Source organism: Muscardinus avellanarius, assembly GCF_963383645.1.
Source record: "Muscardinus avellanarius genome assembly, chromosome: 8".
NCBI classification, from domain to species: domain Eukaryota; kingdom Metazoa; phylum Chordata; class Mammalia; order Rodentia; family Gliridae; genus Muscardinus; species Muscardinus avellanarius.
In genome coordinates, this window is record NC_137794.1 from 102,576,198 (window position 1) to 102,603,535 (window position 27,338).

Genomic DNA, 27,338 nt, shown 5'->3' on the forward strand with positions numbered 1-27,338 from the left:
GTGAGGCTGAAGGGAGCAGGAAACCTTACCCTCTGATCACTGGGACACCTCACGGGGACCATCCAGGAGCTATGGGACAAAACAGGATTAAAGGAACTCAAGGAGGACCGGAAGCATGGGGCGCTGGTTGGAGGCAGCCACTGCCGAACACTGGACTCTTGATCGACAAGGGGACGGGAGAAACGCACCGTGTCCCTCTCTTCTCGCCTCTTTATTGGTGCCTCCCACGAGCCAAAACCTACCTGGATGTGCCCGCCAGCAAGGGAGAGGCCGTGCACGCCTGGGGGCAAAACGGGCCCAAAAAGGCAGAGCAGAGGTGATAGTGAGGAAGACCCATCACATATATTTTTGCCCTAAAAATTATTTACCTCTTATATTATAATTACACAAATATACATATTCAGTTAAAAAAAAAAGTAAAGTCAACATCAAATCAGGTAGTGATGTTACCATCTTTCCAATCGCTAGTATAGACAGTTTGGCCACTTCTTCTCTATCCTGGTAAAGGGGTAAAGGATTTGGAGGATTTGATAGTTTTAGATTCAGAATAAACTAAAAAAAAAAAAAAAAAAAAAAACAAGCCGGGCGTAGTGGCGCACGCTTGTAATCCCCGCGCTTGGGAGGCTGAGACAGGAGGATCGCGCAGGTTCGAAGCCAGCCTCAGCTGGCTTAAGAGACCCTGTTTCCAAATAAAATATAAAATAGGTCTGAGAGTGTAGCCCGGAGATAGAAGGCTCCTGGGTTCCATCCCCAGGACCACCGAAAACAAAAACAAAAAACAAAAAAACAAACCAAACAAAAAACAAATATGGTTACACTTGTTTTGTGACCCAATTAAGATAAACCTGCCATGGACCAGAGCGCTCCTTTTCCTTCCCTTTGTTCTGTTAACATAAACAAGTTACTTCATGCTCCTCCGTGGGAACGGGGATTAGGCAAGCAGAAACTCTCAGCGAGTTTGGAGTTTGACTCTCCGCTTGAATCCCGAGTAATTAAATAGAAGATGAAAGATGAGTCCAACTGGGCTTGTTCCTGAAGATGGCGAGGGGGGCCCTCCGGAAACACAACCTAATTTAGCTCGATTTACTAATGTCGAAAGTAGAAAGTCTCTATCCACTATCAGTATTACTTGATGGCCAGTTTGAGGGTCGGGGGGAGACAGGTCAGATAGAGCAGATGTTCACGGCAGGCCTGGCTCCCAGCAGTTTGAGTCCACCATGTCCCGCGCCACTGCCTACACGGCTGCCATTCTTCATGTGAGGCTCATCCGGTCCTGCTGGACAGGAAGACAAAGCCCATGACTGCACGGACCCCGGGGCTTCTGGGTCCTGGTTAAGTAAGGATGAATAAGTAATTGATATGGCTCAAGTCAAGAGAAAGGATGAAGGCCAGGTGTGGCGGTACGCACCTGTAATCCCAGCTCTTTGGGAAGCTGAGGAAGGAAGATCACAAGTTCAAAGCCAGCCTAGGCAACTTAGCAAGATCTTTTCTCAAAATAAAAATCAAAGGTCTGGGATGTAGCTCAGCCGTGCAACACTTGCCTGGCATGTGCGAGGCCATGGGTTCAGTCCCCAGTACTGCAAGAAAATAAAGGGGGAGGAGTGAAGGGAAAAGGGCCATCAAGTTCCTTCTGTGCATACCAAAGTTCTGGAAGGCAAAGATGAATCCCCACCGTGGCAGGAGGGTGTTTCAGACTGTTGTAATAATGTTCAAAGCTGACAGCCATTGCTTTCTTTAGTTTACAAAAAAAAAAAAAAATTCTGGAAAGAAGTTAGTCATCTCAGCTCAGAAGTAAGTTCTGCTTTTCCTGGCGTGGAACCTGCATTTGGCCTTATAAACATTCCTGCTTGAACTGGATCACCACCCCCCCACCTTATGCAAAAGGTCAAGCCAATGCAAGTCGCCCACCACCCCACTTCAGTTCTAAAGTTTGTATGGCCCCCTCCCAGGGTAATTCGTGTGCTTGTGGGCCATACATCCTAGAGGCTAGGCTGTCGACCACTTGAATTGACCGTGGCTTTGGAAGTGGGGGAAGAACCATGATTCCCATCATCTGGAGGATGCTGGCTATGGGGTGGGTGGGGGTGGGGAGGTTCTGAAGCGATTCAGAGACCGGTTTCAGTTTGCTCCCAGCAGCTGTCTTGTCACCGTTGTTGCTTGCAAGCCTGCATCCCCACCTTTGCTGTTTTGCAAACCCTGAGCCCACCCTCAATGTGTCTGCAGGAGGGAAGGGGACCCTTGGCTGTGTGGACCTGAACCCCTCATGCCCCATGGCATCCAAGGAGCTGAGCTGAAAAGGAGGAGGAAAGGCTAGTGGGGGAGGGGGCTGTGCTCTGCCAGGGTGTGAAAAGGGTTGTTACTCTGAAACCCTTAAGAGATTCTCGTTTTAATTAGTATTTTGGAAAATACTACCGCAGGATTTCAGCAGAGCACCCGTGCCTCTCCTGCAAATTCAAGTACTTTTTTTTTTTAGCATGCTTTCAAAAGTATAGATTGTGGTGAATGCCTTTAGTTATGAATGGATTAGATGTGTGTTATCTCCTGGGGAAAAATGTGTCTGGAAGCAGACTGCATTCTTCAAGGGATAATTCCTCCATTGTGCTCAGCACAGCAAGTCCTCCAGTGGTATCCTTAGAGATGGGACCCAGAGATGATTGAAAGCGAGGGGCTGTTTGTAACATACTTGCCTGCTTGATATCTAAAAATTGTTCAGTTCAGAAATAACTAAGACTTGATTTCATCGTCTCTGGAAAATGAAGACCAAATAGCCTAAGAAAAGAACAGAGTGAAAAATAGAGCTACTGATTGTTCGAGAAGCAGAGAAATGAGCCATGGAGGGAGGCCTGAAGCAGCAAGACCTGAGATTCCCAGAAGGAGCGGCCTTCCAAGCCAGCCCAAGTCACTGCCTGGCTGCCCTGCGGTAGGTCCGAGAGGGGACTTCAGTCTGGACTTGATGGCAGGGGAAGGGCAGGCTGTGAGCACAGTGTTGTGAATCGCAGGCTTTGTGTGTTTGTTTACTAAAAGCCCATTTGTCAACGCTGAGGTTCAGTGGAGTCAAGGATGAGAAATCAGGCTTTCAGCTGGATGATTTCGGGACTGATAACTGGTCCTTGCAGTCTGCTCTCTGTTGTTAGATCCGCTACTGCAAGACCAACAGGAAACACTTCTTTTGACTTCCCCTGCACTATATACTTTCCTTCAGGGATCTGGGTCTGCCTTTGACCTCTGTCTTTACAGAAAGTAAATACTTTTTGTGAAAACAAACTTGCTTGCCATTGAAAAGATTTCACTTTGAAAATAGCCCTTTAGGAAGGAAAACACCAAGTTAGCCTTTTTGTTTAGAATTCACCTTTTTTTTTTTTTTTTCTATACTGAGGTTGAACCTAGGGCCTTGTGCGTGCTAGGAGCCTTTCTGTTTGTTTGACCGAGTCTACACTTTGGCTTGTATAACAATAGCCAGGAAAAATCTGTAGTTGATGACATTTTCTGGGATGAAGGCAGGCAGGGTATGTATAGATTTTTAATAAATGACTACAGCTCAGAAGGCTGTTAGAATATTACTGCTCACCTTCAGGAGGAAGGTCAGAGTATCCTTCTAAGGCACTCCAATAGGAATCTACAGTGGCAATTTTTGACATGCAGTTTACTTCAGTGATTCTGTGATATATATTCAGAAAAACATAATATCATGCCTTTGCCTTTTCTTTTTAAGAAAAGTTTTCATTTTTATAGACTGAAAGTATATGAAGAATGTTTTGTCAAAGACCTAGGCATCAGGAAACAACTTGTTTTATCATTTGTCCTAAAAAATGTGTTACAATGGCAATATGTTAGGTCACAAGATAAACAGGGTTTCCGCACACACATGCACACCTCCCTCAGCATTGAAATTCTTATGCTCTGCGTATAGAATGTTAAATCTATTTTGAAACACACCTTGTAGTTTCTGGTACCTTCGTACCTGAAAATGTAAAGATAATTTTAAAGTCAGCCTTATCCAGTATTGCGTATAGAAAGCAAAATTTTTTTCTATAGCCCCCAAACATATGCACGCCTTTGCCCCTCTTTCTTTCTCTGGACCATTCTTCCATCTTTCATAGCCTGGCTTCTTCGACCTGTTGCCTGGTTACAAGGTCAGCAAAGTGTCTTAATTAGACCAGGCTTTGCTAAGTCCCTGCCACCCACTGCTCTCACCCTCCCCAGACCTACCAGATAACCTCACTGCAGCCTCATTCCTAAATAATTCCTTGGAAGGATGAGCATGCTCATTCGTGGAACACTGGCAACTGCACAGCCCTTCCCAGGGGATATTAGAATTTTAACTGATGACTTTTACCTAAAGCCAAAAAGACTTGGGGTATTGTTGTTGTTGTTTTGTAGTATTAGGGTTCAAACCTATGGGTGGCGTGCCCAGAGCTACATCCCCAGGCCTTCTTATTATTTGTTTTGAAAGAGGGTCTTGCTAAATTTCCACAACTGGCCTCAAACCCGAATGCTCCTGCTTCAGCCTCCTGGGTCACTGAGATTACAGGTGTGCACCACTACACACAGTAAGAATTGGTTTCTTTTTCTTTCTTTTTTTTTTATTTTTTTATTTTTTGGTGGTACTGGGGTTCCTGGAAGCCCTTCTACCTCCGGGCTACACTCCCAGACCTATTTTTACATTTTTATTTGGAAACAGGGTCTCCTAAGCCAGCGCGCGCGCGCGGCTGGCTTCGAACCTGCGCGATCCTCCTGTCTCTGCCTCCCAAGCGCGGGGATTACAAGCGTGCGCCGGCTAAGAATTGGTTTCTAATACAGGTTGAACATACCTAAATACTCAGAAAGCTGAGCGTGATGGCTCACGCTTGTAGTCCCAGCATTTGAGAGGCTGAGACAGGAGGATCGTGGTTTGCAGCTAGCCTCAGCTACTTAGTGAGGCCCTTTACAACTCAGTGAGAACCTGTTTCAAAATAAAGAATAAAAAATAAGACTGAGGGTGTAGCTCGGACCTAGAATGCCCCTGGGTCCCATCCCCAGTACCACAAAATAAAAATAAAAATAAAATAAAAAATAAATAAAATGCTCAGAAATTCAAAACACACCAAAATCTAAATATTTCCAGTGCTGACATGATACCACGAGTGGGAATTCCCAACTATGAAACTTCTTTGCATACACAAAATTATTACATATGTTGCGTAAAATCAACTCCCGGCTGAGTCGGTATATATAAAACAAATGAATTTCACGTTTCGATCTGGGTTCCATACTCAAGCTCTCTCACGATGTATATGTGAAGATTCCCAAATCCAAAGCCATCCAAAATCTGAAAACACTCTGGTCCTCAGCATTTCAGATAAGGGCTACCCATGCTGGAGTGGGATTCCAGGCCCTATGGCCGCCTTCTGGGAAGGGACTTTTAAACCGCTGGGAACTTTCTGAGCCTCTTCTGGTTGGGCCACACGCCGGCTGGCCTGAGCTTTCCTGTCATTTCTGGTTGCCAGCAGCGTGTTCAGATGGGTGCTGCTCTTTATCTTGACTCCCCATTATCTTGACTCCCCATTCCAAGTCGGGCACTATGAAAACGACTTCTCCCTCCCGGTTCTGTAGCCAGTGCTACGACCAGAGTTAAAAAGAACCGCTTTCCAGCAAAGGCATCTTGATCCCCCGAGGAGACAGACATGCATTTGCCTGGCCAGTCTCACCATCGCTTAGGAAGACATTTTTCTGAACAGAAACAATCTCTTCGCCCAGATTGAACACGGAGACATGATGCAGCGAGGAGGGGCAAGGACCCCGCGCTCACGCTCTTGGTGTGTCGTTCGGCTTCTCTGGGTACACGTGCAGACGGCCAGGGGCAGGACCGCAGGGCACCTGGAGGAACTGCTGCCAGTCCACATACCGAGTCAGGAGGAGCTGGAGCACAGGCCCACCGCAGAGTGCAGGGCGCACAACGGGACTGGTGCTCAGGTGTGAAGGGCCTGGAAGGCTGCCGGGAAATGAGAAACAGGACTTTCTCTCCCCCTCCTCCTCTCTGACCCATGAGTCTGCGTTCTTCCCCTGGGGCTCGCACGCCACTCACTTGTCAGTTCATTTAGTAAATCCATGGGGCTGGATAAACATAATGGGGAAAAAATATGTGTGTGTGTGCCTGGGTCCCCTGGTCTGAGAAAATCTTATACTTAAAATCCTAGATTTGAAACACTAGAGCCCCTTGCTATTTGTGGATCCATTGTGGTGGGTTGCAGTTACTTGCAAGGAATAGGAGGGGCCTTTCCTTTTACAAGTTGGTGATCTTCTAAAGCAGGCATCGTAGATGAACTAACAGAGCCCAGCTGTGGCCCCAGCTCTCTTTCAGGCTTCCCTTTAGGACTGTCACTCGGCCTGTGGGGGAGCTTAGCAAACTGCCCACCAGCTTCACACAAAGCAGCTTCCCAGGTTTCGTTCCCTTGTAACTTTTGCGGAGTCTCTCAGAAATGACTTTTTAAAAATGTTTCTTGGAAAGCCAGGCGTGGTGGCGCACACTTGTAATCCCAGCATTTGGGAGGCTGAGACAGGAAGATCATGGTTTGCGGGCCAGCCTCAGCTACCCTGTTTCAAAATAAAGAATAAGCGCTTGTAATTCCCCGTGCTTGGGAGGCAGAGACAGGAGGATCGCGCAGCTTAAGAGACCCTGTTTCCAAATAAAAATATTTTTAAAAAAAGGTCTGGGAGTGTAGCCCAGAGGTAGAAGGGTTTCCAGGAACCCCAGTACCACCAAAAATAAATAAATAAATAAATAAATAAATAAATAAATAAATAAATAATTTAAAAATAGGGCTGGGGTGTGTAGCTTGGAGGTAGAATTCCCCTGGGTTCCATCCCTAGTACCACAAACATAAATAAATAAATAAAAATGTTTCTTGGGGAAAAAAACAACAAAAATCAAAACAAGGACAGTAACATTTATGCAAAACAAAAGCAGCTAACTTGTAACCTGAGGCTTTGCATAGAAAAATAAAAGCGCCAAGAAGCAAGCGGCCTCTGCATATCCCACACCGTAGAGGTTTAGATGTTTGTATCTTCTGCAAGGATTTAAAATGTACAGTATAACCCAGCATGATGGCACACACCTGTAAATCTAGTACTTGGGAGGCTGAGACAGGAGGATGGCGGGTTGGAAGCCAGCTTAAGCAACTTCTAGCGAGATCCTGTCTCAAAATATAAAAAAAAAAAACCCAGTGGTAGAGTGCCCCTGGGTTCGATCCCCAGTACTGCAATGAATGAATGAATGAATGAGTGAATGAATAAATGAATGAATACAATGTGAATACAGGAAGGGGCCCTGGCCTCCACAGCTAACAGTCTGAGAAAGGAAGAGACTATTAAAAATAGTTAAATAGGAGACCGTGCACGCAGTTAATAGCTGTTGAACCAGGGGAATGCTCAGGGGTGGGACTGATTGTGAAGACTGGATGGAGCCTCTCAACTGGAGCTGGCGCTGCGCGCAGCCTAGGCACTAGTGCGGGCGCACAGACGTCCAGAGAGGTCACTGGAGGTCAGGATGGAGGCGTAAGAGAGGCCCCACCACCCGGGAGGACTCTTCTCTCTCTCCAGCGGCCTCTCAGTGTACTCCAGGAATAATTTCCATCAAACTGGAGTAATTCCTCTAACAAGTTTGCCCTTGGACTGAGACCTTTTTCTCCAAAGGACTGATTTCAGTTGCGCTGCTTGTGCTCAGCCTTATTTGAAAGGAAATTGGCATTAAAACAAATTATCCTATTATGTTGTTAGTTTAAAAATCACTTAATAGGCATGATAGGAATAGCTGTATGAGACATCCGCCAATGTTATTTTCCACGACCACAAATGAATGTTGTAAATGGAACTTCTATTTAAGGGATTGTGATCTTATGAAATAGTTTACTTTTAGGTGTCTAAAACACGGACAAAAGTCTATATTTTGAATTTTACCTCTTGTGGTGTAGCGGGATCAGTTTTCAGTAGCATTTTTTATACTTTTGGATCCAAAGAACTCAACGTCTTTTTTCAAACAATGAACCTTTGGCATCTTTAGATTCAAATGAAGCATTTTAAGGACAGGTGGCATTAGGCAAGTTAAAAACCTCAAATAATTTGAAGTCTGGCTTACCTAACGTATAGGAAAAAGATGATTCTATAAAATTTAATATTTGTACATATAAAATCATGAAACTTGAAAGTTTTCCAAAGAAATGCCTGTAAGTCTCTATGTTAGACATTTGCTTTCAGAAAGCTTCCTTAAACTGCTTTTTTAAAAAGTAAAACCTAAACATACTCTCAAGTAACTTTGCTTATTTAAAACTATATTCTTATTAACAAAAACCAGTTGCCCAAACTGCCTGCAATAGACACCTTATGTCCCTTTAAAACTTATGTTAAAGATACGTCCGTTTGCTTTGAAACAAGCTCATAATTCAGGAAGTGAACTTGAAACTATCCTGAACCCCAGAGATCTTGGCTGATTTTAAGGTGGAACTTCTTGGGAACGGTGGCCGGAGCCAGGAAGGTAGAGCCGCTTTAGGGGAGCGTGGGCCGTGTTTGATGTTCACAGAAGAATGGAAGTCGTGGGGTGTTGCTCAGCGAACTGTGCATTTCTAAGTTACCCTCGGCGGTGTCTATTGTCCTGTTTCTCAATCGAATGATGTCATGTTTCATTTAAGGCTCTCAGTGATGCCGAGGTCTGTGGTCTGCACACTGGGGCGGGGGGGGACAAGAAAGTTGCAAATCAGGTTTTTGTAGAGCCTTTGTGTGTTGGGGTTGAGAGATAAAAGCTGACTCATGCAATATTTCCACGGGAGGCGCTGCACAGAGGAGCAGAGGCTCTCGTTCTACCTGACTGAGCACCCGGTGAGGTCACCGTCCTTGATGAAGGCAGACGAGGTGCTATAGCCTCGGAGGAGCCCAGGTACGTGCTAAGGCGGCCGTGCCCTAGGACCGGCGCGGGTGCCGGCGCCGAGAGCAGCTTGCCAGAGATGTGCGCCGCAGTGAGGGACTGTCTTGGGTCTTTCTTTCTTCACAGCAGCACCGTGCAGGGACGGACGTTTGGCTGGACACAGCACAAAGTTTTGCCACAAATGCAGTGCACTGAACAGGCTTACCTGACAGTAAGATTAGTCTAGGTTTGTCCCACTCCGTCGGATCTGCAGTTGGTCTTAGGTGGTTTTTGTCGTGTGCAGGTTAGAGTTAAGTGGAAACTCGCCGGGAGCTGATATTCATGACTCTGGGGAGAAGGCTAAACTCGAGAGTGTCGTGCCTTGAATGCCTAACGTTTTCACATGCTTGCTTCTGGAGGTGCATGGGGGCTCACCCGGAGGGACAAGATAAATGTTTGCAAATTGTACGCTTAGCAACTGCAGCAATGAAGTTTCGTCTGAATCTAGTGGCGACCAAAGTTGACGGGCTGAAGGCAGCTTCTATCTGGAGTGTTTTCAGTAGGAAATACTTTCATTTGGAGCAAAGACTGGGGGAAAGGAGGCATGGTTTGCATTTGATGCTGTTGTCTATTGAAATATGGTTTTATTTTAGTGATTATTTAAAATTAATGATATGGTTTTGAAAGAAGACCCATATATTTAGCATTCCATTCATCTGCCATGTACTAAGTATAAAAATCAATTATTTTCATTTAAAATGCTTGAGTATTTGATACAAATGGAGACTCAGATTTTAATCTCCTAACGGTTATAGAGTCAACATGCTTCTTGAAGAAAAGAAATATTCACAGGTAACAGCAAAGGAAGGAAATGATTCTACTTGGTAAAACCCATGTTAACGTTTTATCTTATCTTTTCAATCTTTTCCTAAATGGATAATAAAATGATAGCATATTTAAATCCAAAATTCTATATATTCAGTTTATGACTATGAATGTTTTAAAACTGCCATTTCCTACACCTTTAAGAATTTAAGAGGACATGACATCTAATCCTTTTATGCTATGCCTCCTAAAAGGATTTATGCACTCCAATCTCTGTTGTTAGACACTTTAATTTCTCTTCCTCGTTTTTCTTTAAGAAAATGTTGTTTTGCTTAACACCTCCTTTCCAACTGTGCAGAGATGTTTGGGAACACAGTGTGTTCAGTATGGATGGCGCTTGTGTATACAGCCATCATTGTTCAGTTACTGCCCTGACACTGATGTTTTTCTGCTAGCAGGAAGGTGCTGTTCAAAGCAAAGCTGGAAAACAGATTTTTTTAAATCTAAATCATTGGAAGGCTTTGGGGGGGATTTTGGGGGATTTTGTGCTTTTGGCAAACTCAGTGACATACTTTGTCATCCCAGGCCTGGCATTAGAGGGGTGTAGAAGAAAATTGTTGTTATGAAGTTACCACATATTCCAGACCTTGGCTAGGGCTGGACAGCGCGCTGTGTCAGCCAGTGATTCTCTGGTCATGTCAGGGCTGGAGTCACATCCTGAAGGTGGGAGCAGGGGAAGCCATTAGGCCCAGCCGCCTCGCATATAAGAGAGATCAAGACCAACCTGGGGGGTGCAGAGCCAGGGGGACCGTGCAAGCGCTCTGACCACAGGAGAGCACTGTGCTGTAATCCTCGGGGTTCTCTCTCTACACACAGTTGGTGCCACACGCGCGCGCGCACACACAATGTAGGCCTTTGGACACATGGTATCAAGAGCTTTAGACAAGTACCTTATGTCCAGTTCTTTATTTCCTAATTCCTACGTTTCTTTCTGCCCTACTGTGTGTTTGCTTATTTGTCTGTCTGTTGTTTTGGTACGGGGTACTGAACCCAGGGGCATTCTACCTCTGAGCTACACCCCCAACCCTTTTTATTTTGAGACAGGGCCTTGCTAAGTTGCTGAGAGTCTTGTTAAGTTGCTGAGGCTGGCCTTGAACCTGTAATCTTCCTGTCTCAGCCTCCCGAGTACTGGTGTTATAGGCATGCACCACCACGCCTGGTTTTTGCCCTACCATTTTAACAAACTTATATCTGAGTGCAAGCAATAATGAGCTAGAAATCATAAACCATGGTCTCTGATTCACAGTTCGACTCTGAGCGCTCTGCACCCTACACTCTCTGGATTACTTCTCCCCCCACCCATAGACACCTATGATTAAAAAAAAAGTAATGAAACCAATGGAAGAACTTTGAAGTTGCTGGTTTTGCGGGGGGAGCCATATAAGGGATAATTTAATCTAGAGTTAGAGCAGTCGTATTATTAGAAGACTAATTTGTTAAAAGACTGGGTCATTTCTTACTACATAACCAACCTCCTCAAACCCCAGTGGCTTGAAACAGCCACCATCACTTGTGACCTGTGACCAGGTTCAGGAGGTGCCTCCCAGGTGCCTTGCTCAGGACCTGTCACATGGGGCTGTCTGATGTGCTCCTCACCTGCATCACTGGTACCCGGGGCTGGAAGTCCTGAGCGGCAGCAGCTGGAAGCACTGGGGTTCCGTGAGCATCCCTCTGCGTGCCAACGTCTCACTGCGTATTCCCTGCTCAGTGGTCACTCCGGGGAACCAGGGCTACTCAAGTGGCCGCGCAGTGGCTGTCCAGCCCCATGACAGCGAGGTGCCATGAGTCTTCCTGCTCCACTGTACCCGGCGGCACTGGTATAACGCTCAGCAGGAGGGGAAGGTTTCTGCCACCTCTGGATTCCAGTGTGAAGGGCAAAGACTGTGGAAGAAAGAAGCCGAACATCTTGGGAAATGGACCCCAAAGGGCATATTCTCATTTCCATGGGTGATAACTTGACCACATGGCCATGTCCAATGGCAAAGGAGGCTGGGAAATGTGCTCGGTGGGAACTCTACTCACTAAGAAAAAACAGTGGATTTGGGTGGACAACTCACAGTCCTCTCTGTAACTGGTAGCGAATGGGTGGAGAGCCCCTAATCTTCATCTCCCATATCAGTCACCCCATAAAGCATACAAGAAAAGCTAAAGTTGCCAGGCATGGGGGTGCACACGTGAATGCTCAGTACTTGGGAGGCTGAGACAAGAGGATCACAGATTAGAGACCAGCCTCAGCAACTTAATGAAACTCTCAACAACCTAGGAAGACCCAGTTTCAAAACAAAACATTCTTTAAGGGCTGAGGGAATAGTTTGAAGGTAAAATGCCCCTGGGTTCAATTGCCAGTAACACAAACATACATGTACATGCACACACACCAGAAGCAGCTGCATTTTTAAAATTTTTTTTTTTTTTTGTGGGTCTGGGGATGGAAACCAGAGCTATACCTCTGAGCTACACCCCCTGCCTAATGTTATTATTCTTTATTTTGAAACAGGGTCTCACTGAGTTGCGGAGGGCCTAAGTAGCTGAGGCTGTCCGCAAACCCTGATTCTCTGGTCTCAGCCTCCCAAATGCTGGGATTCCAAGCGTGCGCCACCACACCTGGTTTGCAGCTTCATTTTTATAAAAAGGCTCAAAGGAGCCGGACGTCGTGGTGCACGCTTGTAATCCCTGTGCTTGGGAGGCGGAGACAGGAGGATCGCACTGGTTCGAAGTCAGCCGCGCTGGCTTAAGAGACCCTGTTTCCAAATAAAAATATAAAATAGGTCTGGGAGGGTAGCCCGGAGGTAGAAGGGCTTCCAGGAACCCCAGTACCAAAAAAAAAAAAAAAAGGCCCAAAGGAATTCTCTCAGTCCCCGCTAGCCGGCTAGTCCAGGCCTGAGTCACCACTTGGCTAAGGCGATCCATCTGATACAGCAGCTGTGCTGGCCCTCCGCTTACTTCCTGCTCAACTGAAGTAGCCTCTGTACCTCTTAGTTTCCCTTGACTGGCATCGGAGTCCACCCAGGCTACTGTAGAAGGACCCCTGACATGGTGGAGCTTATAAACCACAGAGACGCGCTGCGCTAGCTAGACTGGATGCTCACTGCTCATATTCCGGCGGCGGGCCATCCAAGACCAAGGCCGCCGCAGGGTGGGCACTGGCGAGCGCCTGTCCCTCCTGCCGAGCGCAGAGGGCGAGCGCCTTCACCAGCTCCTCCAGAAGGGCACTCACTGACCCCATTCAGAAGGCAGAGCCCTCATGACCGTCACTTCTCCAAGGCCCCGCTTCTTAATATCACCTGGTGATTACGTTTCAACCCGAGGCTTTGGGGGCATGCCAAAATCCAGACCACAGCAACTGGCGTAAGGATCAAGTGGCAAATTAGATGAATATTTAGTGTTAGACGTTACAGCATAAGGGGATCTTTATTTCTAATCCAACCTCACCTCTTGTTTGAACAAAGGCATTTTTGGAAAATATCGTTCCCACTCTTATCTTCTTACACATATACTCACTTGTTTTACTGACTCTTCTTTGGTGATGTGATTTTTTTCTAGTAATGTTAAGCTCTTTCTCATTTACCCATTGGCCATTTGTTTCTCTTCTACAGAGAAATATTTATCCGTTTCTTTGTTCTTTTTTCTAAATTACTTGTGTTTCTTTGCTGTTGAGTTGTAGGAGTCGTTTCATAGTTGGGATAGTAAGCGTTAGTAAGTTTGCTAGAATTTTTATGGTTTCAGGTCCTACACTAAAGTTGTTGATATTTGGGGTTTGTTTTTGTGTGTAGCAAATGGGATCCATTTTCATTCTTTTGCAAGCAGATATAAGAAAATGTGGTACGTACACACAATGAGATGTTTTTCAGCCATAAAAAGAAAATCCTGCCACTCGCAATAACATTTGGGGAGGCTGGAGGGCATTCTGCTAAATGAAAAAAGCGAGAAACAGAAGGAAAATATTACATGCTACCACTTATATGAGAAGTCAAAAAAAGTCAAATTTGTAAAAGAAGAAGGGACAATGGTGGTCGCAAGGGGCTCAAGAGAAGAATGGGAGTATGAATCGATAGATGACTTTTTTAAAAAATCAAGTTGTTAAGCCGGGCGTGGTGGCGCACGCTTGTAATCCCCGCGCTTGGGAGGCGGAGACAGGAGGATCGCGTGGGGTTCGAAGCCAGCCGCGCGCGCTGGCTTAGGAGACCCTGTTTCCAAATAAAAATATATAAAAAATAGGTCTGGGAGTGTAGCCCGGAGGTAGGAGGGCTTCCAGGAACCCCAGTACCACCAAAAATAAATAAATAAATAAATTAAATAAATAAATAAATAAAATAAAAATAAAAAATCAAGTTGTTATTTAAAAAAAACAACAAGAAGTCAAGCTGGGCAGAGTGGCGTACTGTAATCCCAGCCAGTAGGGAGGCTGAGGCAAGAGAATCTTAATTTGGAGGCCAACCTGGGGAACTTAGTGAGACCCATCTCAAAACAAAATAAAACAAAGCAAAACCAACAAGTGCAAACCCCTGGTACTATCAGGGAGTCCCCGGCATCAGAGGTATAACTCTGGGGAGGAGCTGGGGAGAGGACTCTCCTCAAATATTTGGTGCTGTCTTTGAAGTACAGAAATGTATATTTCCTGATTTTTTTTTTTTTCGGTACTGGGGATCAAAGCCAGAGGCATTCTACCTCAAAGCTACACCCCCAGCCCTATTTTTATTTTTTATTTTAAAACAGGGTCTCAGTAAGTTGCAGAGGACCTCACTAAATAGCTGAGGTTGGCCACAAACACGGGTCCTCCTGCCTCAGCCTCCTCAATGTTGGAATTACAAGCATGCGCCACCATGCCCAGCTTACAGTTCTTAATTTTGACTCTTCAATTGTTCAAGCATCTTGAAGTCCATTATTTACAACTTTGAGGCTCTGCCAAAAACTAGCCCTCTATTAAATTAGCCTTACTGACTGATACAATAACTTCTTGCAGATATTGTGGTCTTTCTGCTGCCTCCCTCTCTGTAAGTAATCCGCAGACGGTATAATAAGAAAGGACATAATTTTAATTATTCATTGGTATTGAGCACAACACATTCTCTTGATTTCCGTAGTTGTTCTGCCAAGGAACGCAGACTAGGTATTGACGTCTAGAATGCCAATTAGCAGGATTTAGAAATCCTGGTCCCTCCCCTGCCCTCACTGTGAGAGGAGTTTCTGTCTTTCCCTGTAAGTTCCCCTTGGGACTTGCCCAAGGACTTTTGGGCTGTGGGACCCATCAAGTCCCCCTTCCCTGTGTAAACACAGTCACAGGAAGCCATGGAAAGGCGTACATCAAGCCCAAAGCAGCCCAAGAAACAAGTCAGAGCCAAGAAGTCCCGGTTCTGGTGCTAGCAATGAAATTCCAAAGGAGAGCCACTAAAATGAGAGAAGTTTGAAGGGCAAGCAAATAAAAGCCAAAAAGTAGAGCTCCTTCCCCCAAGAGAAACCAGAGACTCGTCGTGATGTAAAACGGGTTAGAACCTAAATACATGGGAACTGTCTAGCCATTTTTTTCTTGTTACTGAAAATAGCACAAAAGGGAAATGCTGGTGGCTTTTAGGTTAACTAGTACTTCTAGTGCTAACTAGTACTTCTCGTGATAAGAATCAGGAGGCCATCAAAACCCTGGAGAGGTGTTTCCACCCCTACAGCCCCAGGCTTACCAGGGTCGCATCGGCCATGACCCTCAGATGGGTAAAATCTGCTTATTTTCAAGTATTCACGGCCAAAAAATCTCCCAGAGATGGATCGTAGGCAATATTTGGCAAGAATTTCTCAGAAAATGAGAGATTATTAGCTCTCTGCTTAGTATTTAGGAAGAACAAGGTTTAAGAAAAGAAGTTAATAAAACAAATTACACAGATATTAATCCCTCACTCAAGGCAGAAGAAAAATATTTCTCTCTGTGTGTGTGTGTGTGTGTGTGTGTGTGTGTGTGTGTGTGTGTGTTACCAAAGATGGAACCCAGGGGCATTCTACCTCTGACCTACACCCCCTGCCCTATATTTCTATTCTTCATTTTTGAACTCGGCCTCACTAAGTAGCTGAAGCTGGCCACAATCCTGCAGTCCTCCTGTCTCAGCCTCCCGAGTACTGGGATGACAAGCACGCACCACCACTCCTGGCTGAAAAAGCTTTCTTGACCCATAGTTTTCTATCTGGATGCTACAGTTTAATCATGGGGAATTTGGTTAGTTACACCACTTTTTACTCAACAGCAATTATCTCCCAACTCCATTTTTTCTAATTCCTAACAATAATTTGTACTAATGAATGGAGTGTTTTTAAAAGTCAAACTGAGTTGTATGCTTCTCTTTGTCCACTATTATTTGAACAGAGGTTGCTAAGAAGGTAAATTTAAATCCTATGGAATAATGTTGTTATGTAAAAGACCTCTCCATCACATTTCAACAAAAATATCTATAAGCTACAGATATATTTAATTTTTAGCAGTCATTTTGTTTGTTTGTTTGTTTGTTTGTTTGTTGCAGTACTAGGGATTGAACCCAGGGGCATTCTACCTCTGAGCTACAGCCCTAGACCTATTTTTATTCTTTATTTTAAAACCAGGTCTCACTAAGTTGCAGAGGGCCTCAAAAAGTTGGTGAGGCTGGCCACAAATCCGTAATCCTCCTGTCTCTGCCTCCCAAGTACTGGGATTACAAGCATGCGCCACCATGCCCAGCTCATATTTTAAAAAAGTAAAATGAAACTGATGAAAATAATTTTAGTAAGGTGTCTTATTTAATCTACCATTCCAAGATATGATTTCAACATCTAGTTAATATGAAAATGATGACTGAGGTGTTGTATAATTTTTATTTTATACTAAGTCATTGAAGTCCAGCGTATATTTTGCACATAGATCACCTCTCAATTATCAGCCACATTTAAGAACCCAGTAGCCACATGTAACCAGTGGCCACTGCACTGAGAAACCTGGTTCTAGAGAAAAATATTGCTGGGTGTTGTGGTACATGCCTATAGTCCCACCACTTGGGAGGCTGAGACAGGAGGATCACAGCTTGGTGGCTAGCCTCAAAATCTTAGGCCCTCTGCAACTTAGTGAGACTCTATTTCAAAATAAAAGAATAAAATAGGGCTGGGGTTACAGTTAAAAGGTATAATGTACCTGAGTTCCATACCCAGTACCACCAAAAAAAAAAAACGTCTAGAGATAAATATTAGTTGATAAGTTACATGAGAAAGAATAGTCCAGACAGGATGGAAATCATAAATTATTTTGAGGGAAATGAGAACAAGACTGGACAGTTTGAGGAGGTACATTTTCTTCTATGAGAAAGCCATAATTATCTTCTAAGCAATGAGTCAATATAAAAAATGTTATCCATTAGCAAGACCCATCTCATATTGCATGATTTTATATTATCTGTCTTTAAATGTCTCGCTTCTGCCACTGATAATATTGAAAAGCATTTAGTTTGAGGCAGTAAGCTTGACTCAACACTATAAATGCCGGATATCTGCACTGCTCTTCTTTAGGAAGTGTCTAATGGTAACCTGGTGAATGGGCCGGTCCTGCTGGCCTGGTGTTAGAGCATATGATTCTCTGGCAGCGGTGCCCAGTTCGAGCTACCGTTTGATTTGTTCTTGAAGAGATGGCCTGAATTTCACATCTCACTTTTTTGAAAATATTTTTAAAGGCGCTGTGATCCTTGGCAGCCCAACATGGTCTCCTTTGACAAGACTCTGTATTACTCTTTAATCCCCAAGATGGCCTCTACTGGCTGTCTAACCTGGAGTCTATGTTAGTCCAAAGTGAACAGAGAAAAGAAGTGATAAGAAAAAAATGAGTGTCTTTGTTGTTTATATTCGCTAGTCTTGTGTGTGTGTGTGTGTGTGTGTGTGTGTGTGTGTGTGTGTGTGTGGTATTGGAGATGGAACCCAGGGGCATTCTACCTTCGAGCTATACTCCCAGCCCTATTTTTTTATTCTTTATTTTGAAACAGGGTCTCACTGAGTTGCAAAGGGCCTTACTAAGTAGCCGAGGGTGTCCACAAGAACCATGATCCTCCTGTCTCAGCCTCCCAAATGTTCAGATTATAAGTACACGACACCATGCCTAGCTATTCTATTTTTTTTTTTTTTTTGCAGTACTGGGGATGGAATTCTATCTCCAAGCTACACCCCCAGTCCTATTTTTTATTCTTTATTTTGAAACAGGGTCTCACTGAGTTGCAAAGGGCCTCACTAAGTAGCTGAGGCTGGCTGTGAAGTGTGATCCTCCCGTCTCGGCCTCCCAAATGCTGGGATTACAAGCGTGCGCCACCACGCCCGGCTCTATTCACCAGTCTTGATAATGAGTAAGTTGTCTAGACTTATGTAACTGTGTTAAAGCCCGTTTCCTAGACCAGAGCAGTTGTATTTTGCCTGTTAATCAGAACCTGCCCTGGCAACCTGCCTGTCCAGATCTGTGGAGGTAACTCGTTTGTTCTGGACCTTTCCAGGTGTCCTAGCCTTTCATATTAAGTACTCAGCTTATTCTGGATCCTAAATCATAGCTTCAGTGGACCCGGGGACTTTAACGAACCCTCATTTTCTTCCATTCTGTACAGTGAACTCAACTTCAGGGTTAGGGCTATGGTGGCTTCAAGCAGGAAAAAAATCTGCATCTGCTCCTGTTTAGACACTCCAGGACGTTCTCAGCGCTAGTGGGGAACACGGGTGTGTCCTCTCCTGCAGCTGACCTGAATGCACAGCTGCCTCTTGGGCTTTGCCACACTCGAGATTGATTGAGATTTTTTTTTTTAGATCGAGTGCATTTTAAGTACTAACCAATCCATGTTTTATAGGCCATAAAGTTGTTATAGAGCAAACAAAAAGAATATTGCAAAAGCTTTAAAATTCTGCGGCAAACTTGGACTAGGTGGCAGTGGTGATGTAGACAAATTACTCATTTCCTCCCAGTGCTTCTTGTTGACTCAGAACAAATTTCTTTATTATATATTCATAATTTCAATATTTGCCATAAATATAATGTAGAAAAAGCCAGACTTGATACATTATTTACATTTAAAACATATTAGTAGGCTGGGCGTGGTGGCACACACTTGTAATCTCCGCGCTTGGGAGGCTGAGACAGGAGGATCGCACGGGTTCGAAGCCAGCCTCAGCTACTTAGTGAGGCTCTCAGCATCTTAGTGAGACCCTGTTTCCAAATAAAATAGAAAATAGGTCTGGGGGTGTAGCCTGGAGGTAGAAAGCCTCTGGGTTCCACCCCTAGTACCACAATAAAAAAACACATATTGGTACCAGCTCCTTGTTCTCTATTATAGTCGGAGCAAACTCACATGCTGTTGAGAACTCATCGTTGATTTATATTCTTCCGACCGCCTTTGTCCCAAGACGAGCTTCCTTTATTATTTTTCTAGCAAAGCTCGTAAAAATGGATTGTGGTAGGAAGGCAACCTGCCAAGATGAAGAAAATTTCATCAGCTTTCGCATTCTTTAAAACAAGTCACATTATTTCTGTAAACCTGGAATCTCATTATTATAGTGGAGGAATATTGGTCCTGCCTTACAAATGAGGATTAGAACTTGGAGTGTTTCATCAAAATAGCTTCTGAAAAATTCATTTTCATAGAGAGTCTTTTTGGACTCGGGATTGTTTTTAAGTGCTATGGGTAGTAAGTAACCTTTTGACTTAGTTATCTCTCTGGACACTCTTACAAATAGTAACAGCCCCATTTCTCCTAATTTTTCTCATAGTTTCATTCCTATATTTATTACTATACAATGGCTGAAATTTTATAGTTTTATTTGTAGTTAATCAAACATGTTCTTAGATAGTGTAACTCCATTTATGCCTCAAATGGAATGTCTGTGTGTGTGTGTGTGTGTGTGTGTGTGTGTGTGTGTGGTACAGGGATGGAACCCAGGGGCATCTACCTCCAAGCTACCCCCCCCAGCCCTATTTTTTATTCTTTATTTTGAAACAGTGTCTCACTAAGTTGCAGAGGGTCTAAGTAGCTGAGGCTGTCCGAGAACCCAGATCCTCCTGTCTCAGCCTCCCAAGTACTGGGACAAGCGTGCGCCACCGTGTCTAGCTTGGAATGTCGGGTGTTTTTTTTTCAGTTTGTATAACTTATTTAAAATTTTTATGTGAATCATCTTGAAAATGGCATACATTCAGACTGTGCTTAGTGCCCTCTCCCCGCAAAAAACTTCCCCTTCCCCCCTCCCAACAATGAATGTCCAGGTTGACCATGCTAATTCATACTTTTACACATATTCGGATGTAGCTCCTTTATTAATCAACCTCAGTCTTCTTCCTCTACTATCCTTCCATTCTAGCTTTGCCGCGGTTTCCTCTCCATTATCTGGAGTCCCTCTGGTATCCCCAATGCTCCCTAGTTGGGCATATTAGAGAAAACATTTGTCCCTTCTCTTTCTGCACTTGGCTAATCTCACTTAACATGTTCTCCAGGTCTTTCCATCTTCTTGTGAATGACATGATTTTATTCTTCCTTATAGCTGAGTAGAATTCCATTGTGTGTATTTCCCATAATTTGCAATCCACTCATCTGTTGACGGAGACCTAGGTTGGTTCCATATTTTGGCTATTATGAATTGTGCTGCTATGAACATGGGTATGCATATGTTACTGAAGTTCTCTGATTTCAACCCCATTGGAAAGATAACCAGGAGAGGAATAGCCAGATCAGATGGTGGATCCATTCCCAGTTTTCTAAGGAATTTCCACACTGATCTCCATAGTGGCTGAACTTGTTTGCACTCCCACCAACAGTGTAAAAGAGTTCCTCTTTCCCCACATCCTCACCAGCATTTATTGTTATTTGACTTCTTTATGCTTGCCACTCTGACTGGGGTTAGATGGAATCTCAAAGTAGTTTTGATTTGCAACTTTCTTTTTTTTTTGATGGTACTGGGGTTCCTGGAAGCCCTTCTACCTCCAGGCTACACTCCCAAAACTATTTTATATTTTTGAAACAGGGTCTTATGCCAGCGCGGCTGGCTTCGAACCTGCGCAATCCTCCTGTCTCTGCCTCCCAAGCAAGGGGATTACAAGCGTGTGCCACCACGCCCGGCCAATTTGCAACTTTCTGATGGCTAATGATGTTGAACAAATTTTCATGTATCTATTGGCCATTTGTATCTCTTCTTTTGTGAAGTGTCTATTCAGTTCAGTTGCCCATTTCTTGATTGGGTTATTTGTTTTGCTAGTGCAGAGTCTTTTGAGCTCTTTGTATATTCTGGATATTAGCCCTCTATGAGAGTGGTGGCTGGTAAAGATCTTCTCCCATTGTGTAGGCTTTCTCTTTAGGTACTTGATGGTTTCTTTGATGAGAAGAAACTTTTTAGTTTGATGCCATTCCACTTGTTAGTTCTTGCTTTAATTTCCTGTGCTTTGGAGGTCTTGTTGAGGAAGTTACTGCCTGTGCCTATATGTTGGAGTGTTGAGCCTATGCCCTCCTCTAATAACTTGACAGTCTCTGGTCAAATTTCTAAGCCTTTGATCCATCTCGAGTTGACTCCTGTGCATGGTGAGAGGTAAGGATTTAGTTCCATCTTTCTACATATGGATAGCCAGTTTTTCCAGCACCATTTGTTGAAAAGGCTCGGTCCCTTTGTCAAAGATTAATTGGCTATAGGTATGTGGGTTTGTTTGTGTATCTTCTGTTCCACTGGTCAGTATACCTGTTGTGCCAATACAATCCTGTTTTTCCTTCTATTGCTCTATAGTATAATTTGAAGTCAAGGATTTTGATGCCTCCTACATGGTTCTTATTGCTGAGGATTGCTTTGGCTATTCTGGGTCTTTTCTTTCTCCATATAAAATCCATGGGATGTTGTTTTTTAAGAAGAAATTTGAAGAAATGCTGAGGCAAGAGGGTCAGTTTTAAATGGGGTGTGGGAAGCTGGGCGTGGTGGTGCACACCTGTAATCCCAGTATCTAGGGAAGCTGAGACAGGAGGATCACAAGTTCAAGGACAGCCTCAGCAATGTAGCAAGGCTCTCAGCAACCTAGCGAGACCTTGTTTCAAAACAAAAAACTAAAAGGGCTTGGGGGTGTAGCTCAGAGGTAAACCATTCCTGCGTTCAATCTCCAGTACCTTAAGAAAAAATTAAAAATAAAATAGGGTGTGGGTGTTAATATTTCAATTTGGTTTTCATGCTCAGTATTAGAGAACTGTCACCCATGCACCATTTCTTTAATACTCTGTACAAGTGACCTGCACAGTGGTCAGTGCCACTTAAATCACTGTGCTCCCAGGACCCTGGCCGAAAATTCTGTGGAATTGTGATGACAGACATTCTCAAACTTATTTAACTTCAGAAAAATAAATTATTCAGTGCCTCCCCTTGGGGAGTCTACTTTCAGCAAAGAAGCTGAAAGATGCGGTGACACATTTGCATTCGTTCACATATGTCTATTTTATTCCGGTGCCCCTTGGGGCATAAGTACTAAGGTGGGGTGCTGCCCACTTAGGAAATCTGTGATCTAGAAGAGTAGCTCTCAAAATGCCTTCACGATCAGAGGGTCCTTTGGAAGTATACAAGCATCACGTGCGTGCTTGTTAAAGCTAGGATTCCACGTGCCCTGACCACTCAGCCTGTAATTGAGTCAGTCTGGACTAGAGGGTCCTTCCAGGTGGTCACACTTGGAGGCCTCGGAAATGGTATTTCATTTAACTTCAATGTGTGAGCATCACTCTGGGATCCTGAGAAATGCAGATTCAGCGTCAGGAGGTCCCAGGAGGACAGAGCTGGCGACTGCATTTCTAGCAGGCGCCCAGGTGAGGCGTTGGAAGCACCTATTCTGTGCCTCAGTCCCGCTTTCCTCCCATAACTACCCTGCCAGCTCCTTGCTATTGACCGTATGCATTCAGGTGAGGTGTGACCTCCTTTCGAGCCTCTATTTGATAGAACCCCTGCTTACCTTGCTCAGCCTGACCTCTTTCTTTCTTTCCTGCAACACATGTAGATGGGCGCCGGTCGCATCTTGAAGGGCCACCAGCTGTAAACGACGTCGCTGACCCCCAAACAGAAGCCAGACGTCCCCAGTCTCCGCAGCGGAAGACCATGGAGCTCTCTGACAGTGACCGACCGGTCAGCTTCGGCTCCACCTCGTCCTCAGCCTCTTCCCGGGACAGCCATGGCTCCTTCGGCAGCAGAATGACCTTGGTTTCAAATAGCCACTTGGGCTTGTTTCACCAGGATAAGGAAGCCGGAGCCATAAAACTGGAGCTGGTCCCAGCCCGGCCGTTTTCCAGCAGCGAGCTGCAGAGGGACGTCCCCGCCGGGCCGCCGCACATGGACGAGGGCGGCGGGAGGCAGCCCAGAACCCCGTGGAGGGTGGACCCGAATGGGGTGCCGCAAGCGACCGCAGACTCGACCACCAGCCCCAAGCTCCTCTATGTGGATAGAGTTGTGCAGGAAATTCTGGAGACTGAAAGGACTTATGTGCAAGATTTAAAAAGCATTGTGGAGGTAAGGCGGGCTTTAACTTTTCCAAAAAAAAGTTTATCAAGCAGGGAAAATAGGCTTGCAAAATATAGAGCAGAGCCCAGCTCTTCATTGCTGGGGATGTGTGTGCGGTCTCCTAAGATGCAGAAGGGGTGTGATGTTTGAGCAGACTGTAACTCAAGAGAGACCCAGCATCGTGCTTACTGGGTTAGCTGCTCTTAATATTAGCACTAACAAGTTAGTTATGCATCAGGAGTCAGAACAGCGCTCCTGTGTGGTACCAGTATGCTGTGTTAATATATCCTGCTTCGGAGTGCTCGGAGTATCTTTCAGCCGGTGCAGCAGATGAGGACAGAGTAGGACTTCAAGCTTTTTGATGAGTAGATGTCTGATGTATCTGTGAACCCATCAGTGGGTTTTACCTAAATCACAGCGCTCCACTTGTCTGCACGTTCTCCAAACTCCTGACACCTGGTTCCACCCACCCTTGGAGGCTGTTTCTCCCTCTCTTCCTCTCTCTCTCTCTCACTCCCACCCCAGTAGTGGGGATGGGATCCCAGGGTCTCCGCATGAACTCTATCACTAAGGCCCACGCCAAGCCCTGAGACTGCCATTCGTTGGCTGGCCTGGGTGCTGGGATCCTTAAAGGTCTCCGTGACTCAGATGCGCAAAGCCTGGCCACTGTGCCACACTGGCCTCCGTATTGGTTGGTGTTTGGGAAAAGGGACTGAAGGATAGAAGAAAAACTATGAGCTTTGTTTTACCTCAGGCATTTCCTGTCTGTTCCATTTTATACTAAGCAAATGTACATAAAACTTTTGCATAAATTATAAGTTATAGTTATAAATTGTTTGCATAAATTACTCCGTGAGAATTGAACTCAGCTCATGCATCAGAATCACAACATCTCCTGGAAATAATTCAGTTATTAATTCAACTTTGGGAAGTGGGGTTTTGAGGATAAAGAATGACCTGTGAAGCCTGGATGTTAGCTGTTCTCAATTTGTGGCTAAGAATATTAATAGCTCACCAGGCATGGTGGTGTAATCCTAGTACTTGGGAGGCCAAGACAGGAGAATCACAGATCTGAGGCCAGCCTAGGAATTTAGTGAGACCCTGAGCAATTTAGTGAGACCTTCGGAAACTTGATGAGATCTTGTTTCAACATAAAAAAATAAAAAGGATTGAGGATTTCAACTGGAGGTCAACTGCCCTTGAGTTCAATCCCCAGTACCTCAAAATAATAAAAATAATATGAATGATATCTCATGAGCAGATGTATATATTACAAAGAATGTGTGTATTTGGTGGTCAATGTGCTCATTTTGCTCCCTAGTAAGATATCAAATTCTTTCCTTTGTTAGTACCTACTGCCTGCTTTAGACATTTAATCTAAACTGAGCTCCAGAGGATTGCAGGTTTGTGGCCAGCCTCAGCGACTTAGTGAGTCCCCTTGCAACTTAGTGAGACCCTGTTTCAAAATAAAGAATGAAAAATAGGGCTACAGGTATAGCTTGGAGTAGACTGTCCCTAGGTTCCATCCTCAGTATCGTAAAAAAGAAAAAAAAAAGTGCTCCAGAATGTAGTGGAATATTTGCTAATGGAAACATTCTTCACCAAATACATACATTCTTATAGCTTTAGCAAAAACAAAAAAATTCTAACGCATGATCATGTGTCGGGTTCTACAAATGACAGAAACAGCCACTATCTCCTAAAAATAGTTATGATCTAACTTCCCAGTAAAAATAGAAAAGTCAATTAATGCTCAACCAAAACAATGTGTGGCACCAAATGTAGAATACGGTGGCCAACTTTTTAAGTTCCAACAATGATGTCATTTGTACTTGAGGAGAAATACCTAGAAATCAGCCAAAAATTTTATAACCTCTGAGGAAACTTACGGTTATTAAATCTTTCTCTAGTTTACACTTTTTTACTTTCTTAGAAACTTTCCTAACTAGTCGAAACTCGCCTCACGAAGAGAGAGGCTTTAGATACTAAACCGATATTCCTTGAAGACATCCCCACCCCCAGTCTCCCAAGACTAGTGAATTAATCTTGGGTGAGCAGAAGTAAGACATGATGAAAGGAAACTATAGATAAAGACAGAATTTTTTTCTAGCAAAGTCTCCATATAAGTTCCATTCGAAGCAGTCCAGATGTTGTTGCCTTGTTTCTGTATCCCTGAATTAGCCATGTTTTACACAAGGGAAGGATGACTTTTCTCTGCAGGACCAGACAGTCAAGTATTTAGGTCTTTGGGCCCCCAAAGTCACAGTCAGCAGCGCTCAGATCTGCTGTGGTTATCTCAGAAGCCAAGATGGACACTGTGATGAAGAAGCCTGAAAGTTTCAGCAAATCTTTAGGATCCCCACTTAACCCAAGGGCCATAGTCAGCTAGCCCCTGTTTCAGACTACAAGTTTGTGCAATGTCTAATCGTAAGATGGGGTTAATAAATAGTCCGTGCACAGGGTTCTTAGAATTTGATTATAACTTGTGAATCTCATACAATAGTGCCTGGCACATGGTAGGCAATTCATAAGTAGAAATAGAATCCTTACCATGATCCAGATCACCAATTAAGCCAGACATGGTGGCGCACGCTTGTGATCCCAGCATTTGGGTTGCTGAGACAGGAGGATCCGGGTTTGCAGACAGCCTCAGCTACTTAGTGAGGCCCTTTGCAACTCAGTGAGACCCTGTTTCAAAATAAAGAATAAAAAATAGGGCTGGGTTTGTAGCTCAGAGGTAGAATGCTCCTGACTTTCAGCCCTAGTACCGCAAAAAAAAAAAAAAAAAAAAAAATCACCAATTATACTATGTTATACCTAAAGTCTTTCCCAGGTTAACAAGTTCACTAGAACAGAAATTTAATCAGGAAAAAAGTTTTAATGGGTAATTCTACTGCTATTATCTTGAACAAAAATGGATTATTTCTACTGAACTTCACTGAAAGTCAAAGGTATTTATTGGGAGAGAGGCAGAGTAGGGTATTGGGAGGGAGTATGGTTGGGAAAGAAGGGTCTGTCATATTGAGAGCCCCAGTAGGAAGAAGTAGGTGCTCGTGACAGGTGCCTTGTAATCCCAGGTGACACCTGTAATCCCAGTACCTGGGAGGCTCAGACAGGAGGATCACAGGTTCACTGCCAGCCTCAGCAACTTAGCAATGCCCTCAAAAACTTTGTGAGACACTGTTTCAAAATAAAATAGGGCTGGAGGTGTAGCTCAAAGATAAAATGCCCCTGGGTTCAGTACCCATTACCACACACACACAAAAAAGAAGCAGGTGTTCATTTGTTCTAGAAGTTGCTAGAACACTATGAGTCACCCACTCCACCAGGAAACTTAAAAATCTGAATGTAGGTAAAGATAATATACTGTGCATTTCAAGAAGCTAGAAGATTTTTATATTTATTATAAATATTTGAGAGATTTGTTTTTCCTGATTTGAACATTCCACAGTGTCTACATGTATTGAAAAAAAATCACATTGTACCCATAAGTGTGTACAGTTTTTATGTGTCAATTTTTAAAAGGAAAACTTCCGTTTGGAAGCAAATAAATTAAACCCCTTATTTCTTTTGTTATATGACCATCTCTCTTCCTCAAGATCAAAATTTAGGGGTGGGGTTGTAGCTCAGTGGTGGAGTGCTTACACAGCATATACAGGGTCCTGAGTTCCATCCTTAGAATGTGAAAAAATTAAGATTTAACAGGATGATTTAATAAAATAGACTCATTTTATCTAGGTTTTATAAAATGTATTCTTATCATAGTGAGATTCAACGATACGACATGCACGCAGCCCGTGGTATGGTGGATTCCCCTCCAAATCCCACCCCACTCCCCCATCTTTCCTCCCCATACCCATTAGTGAGCTTGGTAGTGATAACTTCATGTATGGACACAACATTAATTTTAGTTAGGTCTTTTTCTTTAGGAAGAATAACTTTCTTTCCACTTGAAGTTCAATCCAGTAAAGGCTGTTACTAAAATATTTTTTTAATCAGTTCCTCCAAAATCGGTTCTCCTTGATCAGTTCTATAGCTAACTGCTGTAATCACCTCTATTTTTTTTTTCAAATAAAGAATTTTATATTGGAAAAACTTAACG

The 27,338-nt window shown here is 44.0% G+C and overlaps 1 protein-coding gene across 3 annotated transcripts in view; it reads left to right on the plus strand.

Annotated features, from left to right (window-relative positions):
* The window catches only part of PLEKHG1 (pleckstrin homology and RhoGEF domain containing G1), a gene marked incomplete at both ends in the record, with an annotated part of 141,576 nt that overhangs the window by 24,858 nt on the left and 89,380 nt on the right, over positions 1–27,338 (plus strand). For 2 of the 3 annotated variants that reach the window (XM_080699884.1, XM_080699885.1), the window contains one exon: positions 22,838–23,245. In XM_080699884.1, coding sequence (XP_080556010.1) covers positions 22,838–23,245 — 408 coding nt within the window. Of the gene's footprint in view, positions 1–22,739; positions 23,246–27,338 lie in introns of those variants that run through there. The other variant, XM_080699886.1, reaches the window with a different exon arrangement.